A 13,795-nucleotide genomic window follows, 5' to 3' on the forward strand; every position below is an offset into this window, starting at 1 on the left:
AAAGAGCTCTATAGTATTTGGCGGTGTTATTAAATACAAATGTTAATTGATTTTGACTTCGTTTAGGAGGCATGAATTTATCTTATGTAGAAGGCGCCTGCAACAAATTTGGTATAAAAAGATGCTCCGGCATGATTTTGGACTCTTGTTATTATAAAGCAGCAGCACACGGCAGGGATACGCAGACATGGGGGAAACCTATGGAATACGTGGGGGCTAACGGGAAAGACAGAAGTCCACAAACTCTCACGTGTTCCAGATTGTGTGTGGATATTTAAGGGGCCGGTGTCTTTTCCACCATCACCCTTCGGCCCCTCCTGCCTTTACAGAGTTAGGGTTTGCACTGAATCTTCATCTTAGGTTGAAATCACTGTGGGGACACTTCCTTTGAAGGCGCCACAATCGCAAATTCGAATTTCATTTTATACGTCTTCTACGAACCTCCCAACCACCCCAAGAGGCAAGTGCGATATGTATCCGACGAAATTGGCCTCCTCTTCGGACCCTTCTCCAGGTGCTGGTCCAGTTACTTCATCTCTCTTGCGTGTTCCCCTAACGGTCTTCGTACATGAATCCAGGAAAACAAGAGCTGTGGTCATGACAGTGTCTGTTTCCGTCCTGGGACTCTTGAGCCTCTTCAAGGGTGTGGATGTGCCCGCGTCAAGGTCCTCGGTCACCTCTCATTTTGGCTCAGACCTCAGTCCGTCTTAGCTCGTAGATGCCCTTGAACTGGACCTGAGTGACTGAAGGATAGAACGTAGCCACGCCCCAGGATGACGTAGTTCATCCTAAGTGGGAACATGGGAAGTTTGCTCAGGGAAGAAGATTTGAGCGTGAACTCGAAGGATGAGTTAAAAACCAGTAGCCGGAATGATAGAAGAGTCTTAATTCCTTATTATAAAATTGTCATTTAAAAGTATTCTGATACAATCTTTCAGTTTTTTTTTAAAAAGAGGAAAAAATACTAATTATTGAAAGGCCAATTCCACTGAACTTTTTACACCCCTAGATTTACTGCATATAAAACTTGCATAAAAACTTATTTATAGTTAAAGCAGTATTACTCATGGTGTACTTGTTTCATATTTTTATGTAATATTTGACTTCTTAAGGAGAATTAATGAAGGCCCTTTGACTGCTTTAAAAATAATTCTCAGAGGAGTTCCCTGGTGGCTCAGCAGGTTAAGGATCTGGTGTTGCCACTGCCATGGCTCTGGTTACAGCTGTGGCTTGGGTTTGATCCCTGGCCTGGGACCTTTCGCAGCTGTGGGTGTGGCCAAAAACCAATGCATTGGAGTTCCCGCTGTGGCACAGTGGGTTAGGATCTGGCATTGTCTCTGAGGCAGTGTAGGTTAGATCCCTGACCTGGTGCAGTGGGTTAAGGATCCAGTGTTACTGCAGCTGTGGTGTAGGTCACAGGTGTGGCTCAGCTTCGATCCCTGGCCTGGGAACTTCCATATGCTATGGATGCAGGCAAAAAAGAGAGAAAAAAGTAATTCTCAGTGTATTTTCTTGTATCAGTAAGAAAAAGTACAGAACACATAATTCATGGCGTTAACCCCTCTTCTACAAACAGTAGACCTTGGCTTTCCAAGAACGGTTCTCTGGGATCCTTGGGGACACACCTTGCATCCAGCAGCAATCATGACTTCTCTCTGGAAAATCACTGAGAAACTGGAGTTCTTACCGGAGACAATTCTTTTAATTAATTACTCCCCTTTCACCAAGCCGTGACATAATCCCAGAGTGCTGCACATAGAGCGATGCTCCGTGTCCTGCAGCCCAACCCTGTATCTCACAGACATGCAGACTGAGCCCAGGAAGGCCGAGGTGACTTTCCCAGAGCCCATGTGGTCTGACGTGGGCGGGCTTCCCTGTGGTCCCGGTCCTTGCCCCTCCCCTCACATCATCCGCCCGGAAGAGCAGAACCCACGGGGCACTTGGCATTTGGGTTTTTCCCTTTTGCACTCAGTAATCATGTCTGAATGGTTTGCTGATCGACCTCCACAGAAACTCCTCTTTTCACGCTTGCTTAAGCAGAGCGGAGTGTGTGGCGTCGTAGAACGTCGTGCCTTGAAAAGGGACACACTCTAGCGGTTCCGTGCTGCCGTCCTGGACTCTCGCCGTGATCGTGAACGAGAAGCTTCACGTTTGCTCTGAGCCATTTCAGGATATGCCTTCTTAGCCCAGCTAGGGGATGGTGGCTTCGAAAGAAATACTGGGTGATGGCCAGAGTCTGAACTTGTTGTGACATCCTGGACACAAGTGTCAGTGACATGCCTTGGCGCTTTCACGTACAGCTCTGAACTGGATCCGGGGCTGTTCTGAAGCCTCCTTGGTACATATATTTCTAGACAACTGCACTCAGAGTCTGCAGTGCTAACCGTTATTACCCCACGGCACCTCCCTGCCACACAGCTGGACTCTAGAATTGGTTACTGAAAGAGTTTCCAGTGCTTTAAACATTGAAATATATTAATTTTCTAATGTGTAGTAGTTACATAGAACCTATCATTATAAAACACAGTTTGCTTGCCTAAGGAACTTTTCCTTTGAAAACTAGTACAGATTTTGAAAACTCAAGATTTCATTTATTAGTCTTTGTATCTGACTGCCTTCTAGGTGCGTGTTTTTTTTCCTTTGATTTAGGTGAAATATCTATTTTCTGACAAAACTGGAACTCTTACATGCAATATCATGAACTTCAAGAAGTGCAGCATTGCTGGGGTCACTTACGGGTAAGTGCCTTCTCTCTTATTGAAATTTGATGTGTATTCTTCCAACAAAGTAAGTTTATTTTTAGCTGCTTAGTCAACTACCTGGACTTTCGGCGATTATGAAAGGATATTTATAAGGGATTTAGATATGTAATTACTATGAAATGTGTTTGAAACTGAACTGGTCCCAATTTAGAGCAGTGAAACCATGGTATATTTCTGCAGATATTAACCTGGTGAGAAGTCCCAGGGATTCTATAAATTTATATTTCGGATATATTATGATATGCTTCTTACTCATGTTATGAGCTGAACACCTGTCCTTTGAAAAAAACTGAGGTAGAATTGACATGTAAAAGTTACATTAGTTTCAGGTGTGTAACATAAGGATTTGATATTTGTATATATTGCAAAACTCTCATCACAGCAAATCTAGTTAACATTTCATCGCTATACAAAATTAGAATTTTTTTTCCTATGATGGAACTTTGAAGATTTACTCTCAGCACCTTTACAGTATGCGGTACAGCATTGTATGGTAACAGATGGTCCCCATGCCAGGCCCTTTTTCTTTTATAACTGGAAGTTAGTACCTTTGACCTCCTTCACCCATTTCAGCCCTCTACCCCTGCCTCTGGCTATTCCAACCTGTTCTCTTGATCTGTGACCTTATTTTGTTTTGTTGCTGTTATTTGTTTGTCTGTTTGTTTTTAACTTTGTTTTTAGATTCTACATATAAGTGAGATCATGTGGTTTTTGGTCTTTTTCTCTCTGACTTATTTCATGTAGCATGGCCCTCAGAGCCCATCCATGTTGTTCCAGTGACAAGGTCTCATGCTTTTTTATGGCTGAATAGTATTCCAGTGTGTATTTACTACATTTTCTTTAATCATTCCCTCTTCGATGGACCCTTAGCTTGTTTCCATGTCTTGGCTGTAAGTCATGCTGCGGTTGACATGGGGATGCAGTTATGTCTTTTAGAGGTAGTATTTTTATTTTCTTCAGATAGATACTCAGAAGTGGAATTAGTAGGTCATATAATAGTTCTATTTTTAATTTTTGAGGAACCTCCATACTGTTTTGCATATCAGCTGTATCCATTTACTTTCTCATCAGTCGAACAAAAGAGTTCTCTTTTCTCCAAATCCTGGTCAACATTTATTTCTTGACTTTTTGGGAATAGCTTTCTAACAGGTGTGAGGTTTTGCCTGTGGTTTTGATAGACATTTCCTTGATGATTCATGATGCCGAGCAACTTTTCACGTACCCGTTGGTATTTGTTCTTTGGAAAAATGTCTGTTCAGATCTTCTGCCCATTTTTTTTTTTTTGGCTGCACCCACAGCATGCAGAAGTTCCAGGGGTCAAACCCATGCCACAACAGTGACAGTGCTGGATCCTTAACCTGCTGAGCTACCAGGGAACTCCCTCCTCTACCCATTTTTTAATTGGATTGCCTTTTTTTTTTTTGGCTCTTGAGTTATATGAGTTCTTTATATTTTGGGTATTAAGCCTTTATCAGTTTTATAATTTGCAGGTATTTTTTCCCATTTGGCAAGTTTCCTTTTCATTTCGTTGATGGTTTCCTTCGCTGTTCAGAAGCTCTTTAGTTTGGTGTCGTCCCACTCTGTATCTCTGCTTTGCTTTTGGTGTCAGATCTAAAAAAATCATCACCGAGACCCATGTCAAAGAATCTGTTCACTTGTTTTCCTCTAGGAATTTGATGGTTTCAGCTCTTACCTTCAAGTCTCTAATACCTTTTGAGTTAATTTTTGTGTATAGTGTAAGGTGGTAGTCCAGTTTCAGTTTCATTCTTTTGCACACGGCTGTCCAGTTTTCACAACACCATTTATGGAAGAGAGTGTCCTTTCCCTGTTGTATATTCTTGGTTCCTTTGTTAAACATTAATTGATCATATATGCATGAGTTTATTTCTGGGTTCTCTGTTTTGTTCTGTTGATCTGTATGTCTGTTTTAATACCAGTACCATACTGTTTTGATTATCATATCTTTGTAATATAGTTTGAAACCAGGAAGCATGAGGGTCTCTAGCTGTGTTCTTACTTTTCAAGATTTCTATGGAAATTCAGGGTCCTTTGTGGTGTCATATAAATTTTAAGATTGATTATTCTATTTCTGTGAAAAATGCCATTGGAATTTTGATAGCAATTGTATTGACTCTATAGATGGCTTTGGGTAGTATGGACACTTTAATGTTGTTAATTTTCCCAATCCATTAGCATGAAATATCTTTCCATTTATTTGCGTCATCTTTAATTTCTTTCATTAATGTATTACAGGTTTCAGTGTATAGGTCTTTCACTTCCTTGGTTGAACTTATTCCTAGGTATTTTGTTCTTTTTTATGCTGTTATAAATGGGATTGTTGGATTAATTTTTTGCTGATAGTTCTTTATGAATGTACAGAAATGCAACAGATTGATATATATTGATTTTTGTATCCTGTAACCTTACTGAATTAATGTGTTATATAGAATCATGTCATCTGTAAATAGTGACAGTTTTACTTTTTCCCTTCCAATTTGGTGCCTTTTTTTCCCTTGACTAATTGCTCTGGCTTGGACCTCAAGTACTATGTTGAAATAAGTTATGAGAGTGGGCATCCTTTTTTTGTTTCCAATATTAGAGGAAGTACTTTCAGCTTTTCACTGTTGAGTCTGATGTTAGCTGTGGGCTTGTCATATATGGCCTTTATGATGTTGGGGGTATGTTCCCTCTATACCCACTTTGCTGAGAGTTTTTATCATATATGAATGTTGTGTTTTGTCAAATGTTTTTTCCGCATCTATTGAGATGATCGTATGATTTTCTCTTTTGTTAATGTGGTGTTATCCTGTTGGTTGATTTGTGGATATTCAACCAATCTTGCACCCCTGGGATAAATCCCACTTGATCATTGCGTGTGACTCCTTTAATGTTTTGTTGAATTTGGTTTGTTAATATTTTTCTGAGGATTTTTACATCTGTATTCATCCAGGGATATTGGTCTAGTTTTCTTTTCTTGTTGTGATTTTTCTGGTTTTGGTATTACAGTAATGCTGGCTTCATGTAATGAGTTCGGAAGTGTTCCCACATCTTCTAGTTCTTGGAAGAGTTTGAGAAGGATTGGTATTAATTCTTCTTTGAGTGTTTATTATACATTCAAAATACACTGGGGAAGCCTTCTAGTCCTGGAGTTTTGGGGGGTAGTTTTTGATTGCTGATTCAGTCTTCTTACTAGTAATTGGTCTGTCCAAATGTTCTATTTCTTCATAATTCAGTTTTGGCGGGTTGTATGTTTCTACGAATTTATTTTTCCTAGATGATCAAATTTGTTGACATGTATTTGCTCACAGTAGCCTCTTAGGACCTTTTGCATTTCTGTGCTGTCAGTTGTAACGTCTCCTGTTCCATTTCTGATTTTGAGTTCTCTCTGCCTTTAGTTGGTGAGTCTAGCTAAAGGTTTCTCAACTTGGTTTATCTTTTCAAAGAGACTGCTTTTAGTCTCCCTGCTCCTTTCTGTTGATTTTGAGTCACTATTTCATTTTTTTCTGCTCTAATCTTTATTTCATTTTCCTTCTAACTTTGAGTTTCGTTTGTTCTTTTTTCCTAGTTCTGTGAGGTGTAAAATGAGGTTTTTGAGGGTTTGTTTTGTTTTTGTTTTCCGAGATGGGCATTTATTATTTTGAAATTGCTCAGAACTGCTTTTGCTGCATCTCAGAGATTTTTTTATGTTGTATTTCTCGTTTTGTTTGTCTCTAGGTATTTTTCTATTTCATGTTGGATTTCGTCATTGACCCTTGGGTTGTTCAGTCACATGTTGTTTTATCTCCATGTGTTTGTGAATTTTACAGTTTTTTTGGTCACTGATTTCTAGTTGGATACCCTTGTGGTAGGAAAAAAGTTTAATATAATTTCAGTCTTTTAATTTTACTTGTTCTGTGACCTAATATATGATCTATACTAGAAATTACTTTTTCTGTGTGAATGCCTGTGATGTTGACTGTAGTTTCGTGACTCCGCTATTACCTTTTCTCTGGCAGTCACTTTCCAGAATTGACAAGGGAACCGTCCTCAGATGATTTCTGGTAAGTAGATTTTAGCAGTTCTTGATACTCTAGTGGGAAAGGGTTGGGAATAGTTTTGTATGGGCACTTCGGACCTGAACATTTTGTGGAGAAAAATGTCATATCTGTTATTTGAAGAAAGAACCAGAATAAAATTTGAACATGAGTATGGTTTTACAAGTCTAGTGGTGCTTGATGGCTCTCATCAGGTATTGGTCTGATTTGTTCCACTCACTTTCTGCTTCTTATCATAGTATCTTCAACGTTGTGGCATACATGTTGTAGCATGTATCAGAATCCCATTGCTTTTAAAGGCTGAATAATACATACACACACACACCCATACACACACACCCACACCCCCGCATTTGGGTTATTTCTGCCTTTCGGCTATTGTAAATGATGCTTCTACAAACATGGATATATAGGTATCTGAGTTTCTGCTTTTAAATCTTTTGGGTTTATCCCTAAAAGTGGAACTGCTGGGTCATGTGGTCATTCTGTATTTAACTTTTTGAGGAACCACTGAAATATTTTTCATAGAAATTCTACAATTTGATCTTTCCATCAGTAATGCCTAATTTCTCCACATCCCCATAACACTTGTTAATTTCTGTTTGTCTTTTTTATATGATTATTGTCCCAGTGAGTGTGAAGTGGCATCTCATTGTGGTTTTGATTTGCACTTCTTTTAAGGCTGGTGATGTTGGCTGCTAATGTTTTAAGAGTTTTACACCAAGAAAGCTGATTAGTAGAGCCATGTCTGTAGGGGCACTGTGTGGTTGATGACTGCCTCACTTCCCTGTGGGATGATCAGCTAGGACATACTGTTTCTGTTTTATTTTCATTTTATTTTTTCCCTCTTTTTATGGCTGCACCCATGGCATGTGGAAGTTCCCAGGCCAGGGGTTGAATGGGAGCTGCACCTACAGCCTGTGCCACAGCCACAGCATCACCAGGTCTGAGCTGCACTTGCAACCTATGCCATAGCGTGCAGCAACGCGGGATCCTTAACCCACTGAGCAAGACCAAGGATTGAACCTGCATCCTCGTGGATAGTATGTCGGGTTCTTAACCTGCTGAGCCACTGCAGGAACTCCTAGGACCTACTGTTTAATTAGAGTATCCCTGGATGCCCGTGTGTGTGGGTCTTATGAGATGATCAGGCACCTTCTCAAAAGAAGACTTCTCCAGTTGCCTGTCAAGGGCTGTAAATTTGGCTGAAGCTATTATGGGAGCTGAGTAGGGCAGAGGGTAGTTGATGCTGTCTTTCAGCGTTTATGGGGTTTCACTTAAAACTCCCCTTTGGGCAGGATGCCCTCTCCTACCCCCCTGTGTGCGCAGTGCCTCCGGGTCCACGGCTGCTCTGGTTTAAGTTCTCTAGAGGACAGACCTTCCGTTTCCTTTTGGGTGCAGGGCGTCAGGTGCCTGGCTGTGTGGGAAGAGGGTGGGTTCTTGCAGGCTGAGTCTTGCTCAGGTGGATCTGAAGCCTGTCCTATTTTCCACCTCTCTCTTATATCACAGGTGCCTCGTGCTGCATGTCCTCAGCTTTCACAGGGCTCTCCTGAGGGCAGCGGCTTGCATTTGAGGGGCTCCCCCTTGCAAGCTGTGGGTTTCTGTTTTCTCCGCTGTACTGAACTCGGGTGTTTATTCCGAGTTCAGACTGACGTCCACTCCCTTGTCTTTGTCCTGAGAAGGGGTTTCAGGAAGGAGTGGTAGTTCACGAGTGTGCTTAGCCCTTCACAGCTCTTCACTGTGGTGGCACTTAGCTGTCATGTCGAGGCTCCTTTCTCGTAATTATTTGCCCCCTTTTCTTTTGACCTGTGACCTCTGACCATGGATGACTGCATAGCTTCAGTGCCATTCTTCTTCTTATTCTGTAGCCTTGGGACAGGAACTCTTGCACATTTTCCCTGGTAGATGCCAAGACCGCTGGAATGCTAAAGTCGTGGCATTCGTCCTTATGTCTCTTTCTTTCCTTGTAACTTAGCTGTCTTCCTCTACTTGTCCATCCTAAGCTGGAAATACCATAATTTGCAAAATGCGCTTAATAAACCCAATGTACCGAACATCCCAGCTCAGCCAAGCCTGCCCTCCCAGTGCCCGGAACTCTTAGATTAGCTTACGGGTGGGGAAAGTCATCTCACACGGAGTCTGTTTCATACTAGCGTGTGGACTATCTCTTGTCATTTATCGATACTGAGAGTGAAAACCAGACTGGTCGTCTGGGTCCAGGATGGTACGTGTATGGCTTATTCACCTTCATGATGAGGGCTGGCAGGGAGCAGTGCTCGCCATCCAGCACCCTAAGAACGGATGGTACTGCGTGCTGCCAGCCCAGGTGAGGGCCTAAATCCATAGCTTGAGGAATGGTTTCCACTGAATGCACCTCACCTTTGCACCATTGGAAACTTGAAAAATGAAGCTCCCATTGTGGCGCAGCGGAAGTGAATCCGACTAGGAACCATGAGGTTGCGGGTTCGATCCCTGGCCTTGCTCAGTGGGTAGGGATCCGGTGTTGCCGTGAGCTGTGGTGTGGGTCGCGGAGGCTGCTCGGATCTGGCGTTGCTGTGGCTGTGGTGTAGGCTGGCGGCAACAGCTCCGATTGGACCCCTAGCCCGGGAACCTCTACATGCAGCAGATGCGGCCCTAAAAAGACAAAAGACAAAAAAAAAAAAAAAAGGAATTTTGAAAAATCTCAAAGTCAAAACATGATAAGTCAGGGGCCATCTCTCTTTTGTTTATCGTCAGGTTAAAGATTTACTGTCTTGAGGCTTGAAATAACACGTAATATTTCAAATCTTTAATATGCATCTATAGGCTTTTTAGGTGTGGTTCTTCTTGAAGACAGCTTCTTATTAGGTTAGAGTTATCTTGAAGGAACTTTTTAAAAGTGATTTTTATTTTTTCCATTGTAGCTGGTTTACAGTGTCCTGTCAGTTTTCTACAGCCACCACTAGGGGGCAGTGAACAGGCACCACTCGCGGCCCCAGTCCCCTCAGAGGGCACCGCAGAGGAGGGCATTGCCACCGAACACCCCTGTTGTTGCTCTCACTCCCCTGGGAACCGACATATCCTGCCGCTGCCACGGCCAAATGCCCTGGGCGCCCCCTTAAAGGACCTTGTAAGCTAAGTCAGTGTCTTTTGTTTGCTCTGACAGCCGGATTCCGCCTCCACCAAGCGATTCCTGTGACTTTGACGACCCCCGGCTCTTGAAGAACATCGAGGACCGTCATGTAAGGCCACCATTTGCCTCAAGGACGTTGAATAGCTCGTGAGGCGCTTTCCTTCATGTGCATGTGTAGTGTCTTGAAAGTTGCTATTTTGGAGCCTGGAGAAGAGATCTGGCCTCACTTAGGTGGTCTTAGTACTTACATGGTTTTAGTACTTACGGGGTCTTAGTACCTATGTGATCTTAGTACCTATGTGGTCTTAGTATTTATGTTGTCTTAGTACTTAAGTGATCTTAGTACCTATGTGGTCTTAGTGCTTACGTGGCCCTGGTACTTACATGGTCTTAGTACTTAAGGAAGGCGACCCATTTGTGGTGAAGACTTCGCACAACTTAATTTGAAGCTGAATCAAGCACGCGATGAAGTTACAAAGTAGCATGTCAGGATCAAGGAGCGTTCCTGAAGAAGTCTCTACAGTCAGATTTCTGTTGCTTTGTCTGATTTCGGTAATACTGTTTCTTCATAGCTGTGGATCCGAGAGGTCATGGATCTTGAAAAGTAATTCCAGTGTCCTTTGGCTAGGATGATTTCGGAAACAAAGCTGCAATCACCTGGGGGCATTTAGAGCATCCTGTTACATGCTAGATTTTGAAGTCTGTTTCCTTGAGCACCTGAGTTGTCCCCGAGAGGTGATAGGACGTTGCATAGAAAGTTGACTTGGCCGAGAGTTGCCCTGGAAACAGATGCAGAGATGAGAGTCGGAAGCTTGGTCTCTTCCGTTCTTGACGGTGAGACGTCGGACTGTCTGTGACAAACTGGGCTTTTCTGCCGGTTCATCTACATTCATGTTTGGTTCTAAAGGCCACTGCAGAAAATGCTAACTTAGCAAAGGACTCGACGATCAAAGCATTTAGCAACCCGTTGAACCAGTACAAGTTAGACCTACTAGGACTTTTTTTTTTTTCCTGAAAAAATATTTTAGTCTTATAACTAGGTCAACTTGAGCAAAATGAAAGTTTTATCTTTCCCCAGTTTTGTCAGGAGGTAGATGTATTTATCTCTCTCTGAATGTTCAATGGGACATCTCCTTTTCTCTGTTTTCAGTTCGTGCCTCTTTCTTGAGGCTCGAACTTTCCCAGCACCGGCTCTGAGATGTGGGTGTGGAAGGCCCCCACGCACGCGGGCTGGGATGCAGACATTCTGCCTCCGTCCTGGTGATGCTGGGGAGGTGGCTCCAGAACGCACACAGGATGCTGCTGACGTCTGTGCTGTCCTGGTCACACACGATGACACTGTCCTTTCATGGATTTTGATCTTTCCTTTGTCTTTTTCCGGCCGCGCCTGCAGCGTGTGGAGGTTCCCAGGCTAGGGGTCGAGTCGGAGCTGCAGCTGCCCGCCTACACCACAGCCACAGCAACATGGGATCTGAGCTGTGTCTTTGACCTACCCCACAGCTCACGGCAATGCCAGATCCTTAACTCACTGAGCAAAGCCAGGGATCGAACCTGCATCCTCATGGCTGCTAGTCAGATTTGTTTCTGCTGAGCCAGATTTTGATCTTAGAGGTAGAACCAGCTGCTGGGCAAGAGGTCCTGCAAGCAAAGCGGGTGGTGTCTCAGAAGCACCTTCTCTGGAGGGAGGGCGGTTTTAAGCAATGGCCTTGAAGCAAGGCGTGGCCCTGGAGCATGTGCTCTCTGAGAGAGGACGCCAGTATTCACAAGGAGCCCCTCGCGTGAGGGTGGTAATGCGGGCGGCTGACTTGACATGGTCTGTGGCGGTCGGGGTGGCAAAGGGGAAGCCGTTCAGGGCGATGGCAGGAGACCATTTAAAGTGCGGAACAGCAAACTGGTTAGATAAAGAGGCCCATTCACTTCGCAGAGTTTAAGGCCTTGTTGACATCAAACCCCTGCTAGCTAGTCAGTGGGGTGGACGAGACCCGTGTTCCAAGGCGGGGTGATAACACGCTTCTCAAGGAAGCCGCTGGTGCCCTGAAGCCCCGGAGGTGAGAGCAGGTGGGGGTGCGGGGAGCAGCGGAAAGGACGAGCTCTGCTTGCACATCTGCAGACAGAGAGGCAGGTGGCAGGTGCAGGTGGGCCACACAGCGAGCGGGCTGGGCCCCAGGGCACCCACAGCCCGTGCGAGGTTTCCCCGCCTCCATTCTGTAGGAGCGTGGCGGCATCTCAGGGATTTAAGTGGGAGGTGACCTGACTCTCAGAGGGGTGTCAGTCCCTGGTGTCCCCACGGCCGTCTTACCTCTGCTCCCGTCTGCAGCCCACAGCTCCTTGCATCCAGGAGTTCCTCACGCTCCTGGCCGTGTGCCACACCGTGGTTCCTGAGCGGGACGGGGACAGCATCATCTACCAGGCCTCCTCCCCAGGTGAGCCCTCTTGGAGGGACGTCCCCCGCCGTCCCCTTCTCTGTGCTGTGGTGTCGCAGCCTGCCGCACAAAGCCTCCGCGTGGGCCTCGGCTCACGCTGGCTCCAGGCGTGTCCAGGGGACTAGGCTTAGGTCTGTGGCCCCCCCTTGGGAGGAGGGGAGGCCTTTCAGGGCCCTGGCGGGGGGAGAGTGAGCACCCCCCGGTCCTCTGTCTTACTGGCCTGTGCGGAAGGCCAGGCTCTGGAGTGAGCGAAGGTCTGGTTCATGGGAAGAGTCCCTGCTACCCAGGAGCCTGTCATTACCAGAGACTGGTCACGGCCTAGTTGGTTCTTTATCAACAGACGAAGCTGCTTTGGTGAAAGGGGCTCGAAAGCTGGGCTTTGTCTTCACGGCCAGGACGCCCTACTCTGTCATCATCGAGGCTGTAAGTGACAACCCTGGGCACGGCCGGTACTGTCGGGCACTGGCTTTGGGGAAGGCTGCATGTTTGAAATAGTGTGTCTTGGGTACATAGGAGAGCTGCGTGTTTGTTGTGGTTTGTTGTTTCCTCTGAGAAGCTCGACCTGTTGAGAATGGTTGACGTCACGTGGTTCTCTGAGCTCAGGGTGGGGTGCTGCTTTTGCGTGGTCACCGTCTCTCTCCCTTGAAAGGGGCTTCCCGTGGTGGTCCCTGCACGGGTGTGGTGGAGGGATGTGCCGTGAAGAGCTTACGAAGCTGGCCCTTCGTGCTGTAGTTGTTGGCAGTAACCCACGGCCCCCTGTCTGTCTCCAGAAGCCTCAGTCTCCCGCTCCTGCCGCGGCTGCCAGAGCGGGGGGGGGGGGGTTGGCACTTAGGATCTTTTTTATTTATGTGGATCCCCCCAACCCTGAAATCAAGGGTTTATTTGATGATTTTTTTTCTCCCCTGAGTATCGCTCTCTAGGAGCCAGAGGGAGAAATTTGATGATAAGAAGTTCAAGTCAGGAATTAGATCAAAGGGGGCCTGTCGGGATGGCACCAGGGTCGCAGGTGTGTTTGTGATGAAGCAGTCAGGTGGCCGCGCTCACGGTCCGTCTGCTAGATGAGGGCCCACGGGCCAGTCGGCACCTGCTCCACACCCCTCTGCTGTTCTCCCCCCTGGATGTGGGGAGGCTGTGTGGATTTCTGTAGCTTTGGCTTTCTACATCCTTAGATCCCTCCATCTCTCGACTGCATTTGAAGGTCACGTCTATCTTCTGAAGTAACGCAATTCTCTTCCTGATGTGGCACCTGTCCGTGTGCAGAGCTTCTAAAATACCATTCTGAAGACACGGTGCCCGTTTCTTGGCATTCTCAACTTCTTTTTTTTTGTCTTTTTTTGCTATTTCTTGGGCCACTCCCGCGGCATATGGAGGTTCCCAGGCTAGGGGTCGAATCGGAGCTGTAGCCACCGGCCTACGCCAGAGCCACAGCAACGTGGGATCTGAGCCGCGTCTGCAACCTACACC

General features: G+C 45.4%; 1 protein-coding gene across 16 annotated transcripts in view; it reads left to right on the forward strand.

Moving 5' to 3' along the window:
• LOC100523747 (phospholipid-transporting ATPase IB) overlaps nt 1–13,795 on the forward strand; it is a 516,487-nt gene that overhangs the window by 127,109 nt on the left and 375,583 nt on the right. For all 16 annotated transcript variants that reach the window (XM_021065485.1, XM_021065478.1, XM_021065484.1 and 13 more), the window contains 5 exons: nt 2,650–2,738; nt 6,758–6,802; nt 9,942–10,017; nt 12,226–12,331; nt 12,672–12,754. In XM_021065485.1, coding sequence (XP_020921144.1) covers nt 2,650–2,738; nt 6,758–6,802; nt 9,942–10,017; nt 12,226–12,331; nt 12,672–12,754 — 399 coding nt within the window. The remainder of the gene's footprint in view (nt 1–2,649; nt 2,739–6,757; nt 6,803–9,941; nt 10,018–12,225; nt 12,332–12,671; nt 12,755–13,795) is intronic.

The sequence above is a fragment of the Sus scrofa genome, chromosome 11 (genome assembly GCF_000003025.6).
Source record: "Sus scrofa isolate TJ Tabasco breed Duroc chromosome 11, Sscrofa11.1, whole genome shotgun sequence".
NCBI classification, from domain to species: Eukaryota; Metazoa; Chordata; class Mammalia; order Artiodactyla; family Suidae; genus Sus; species Sus scrofa.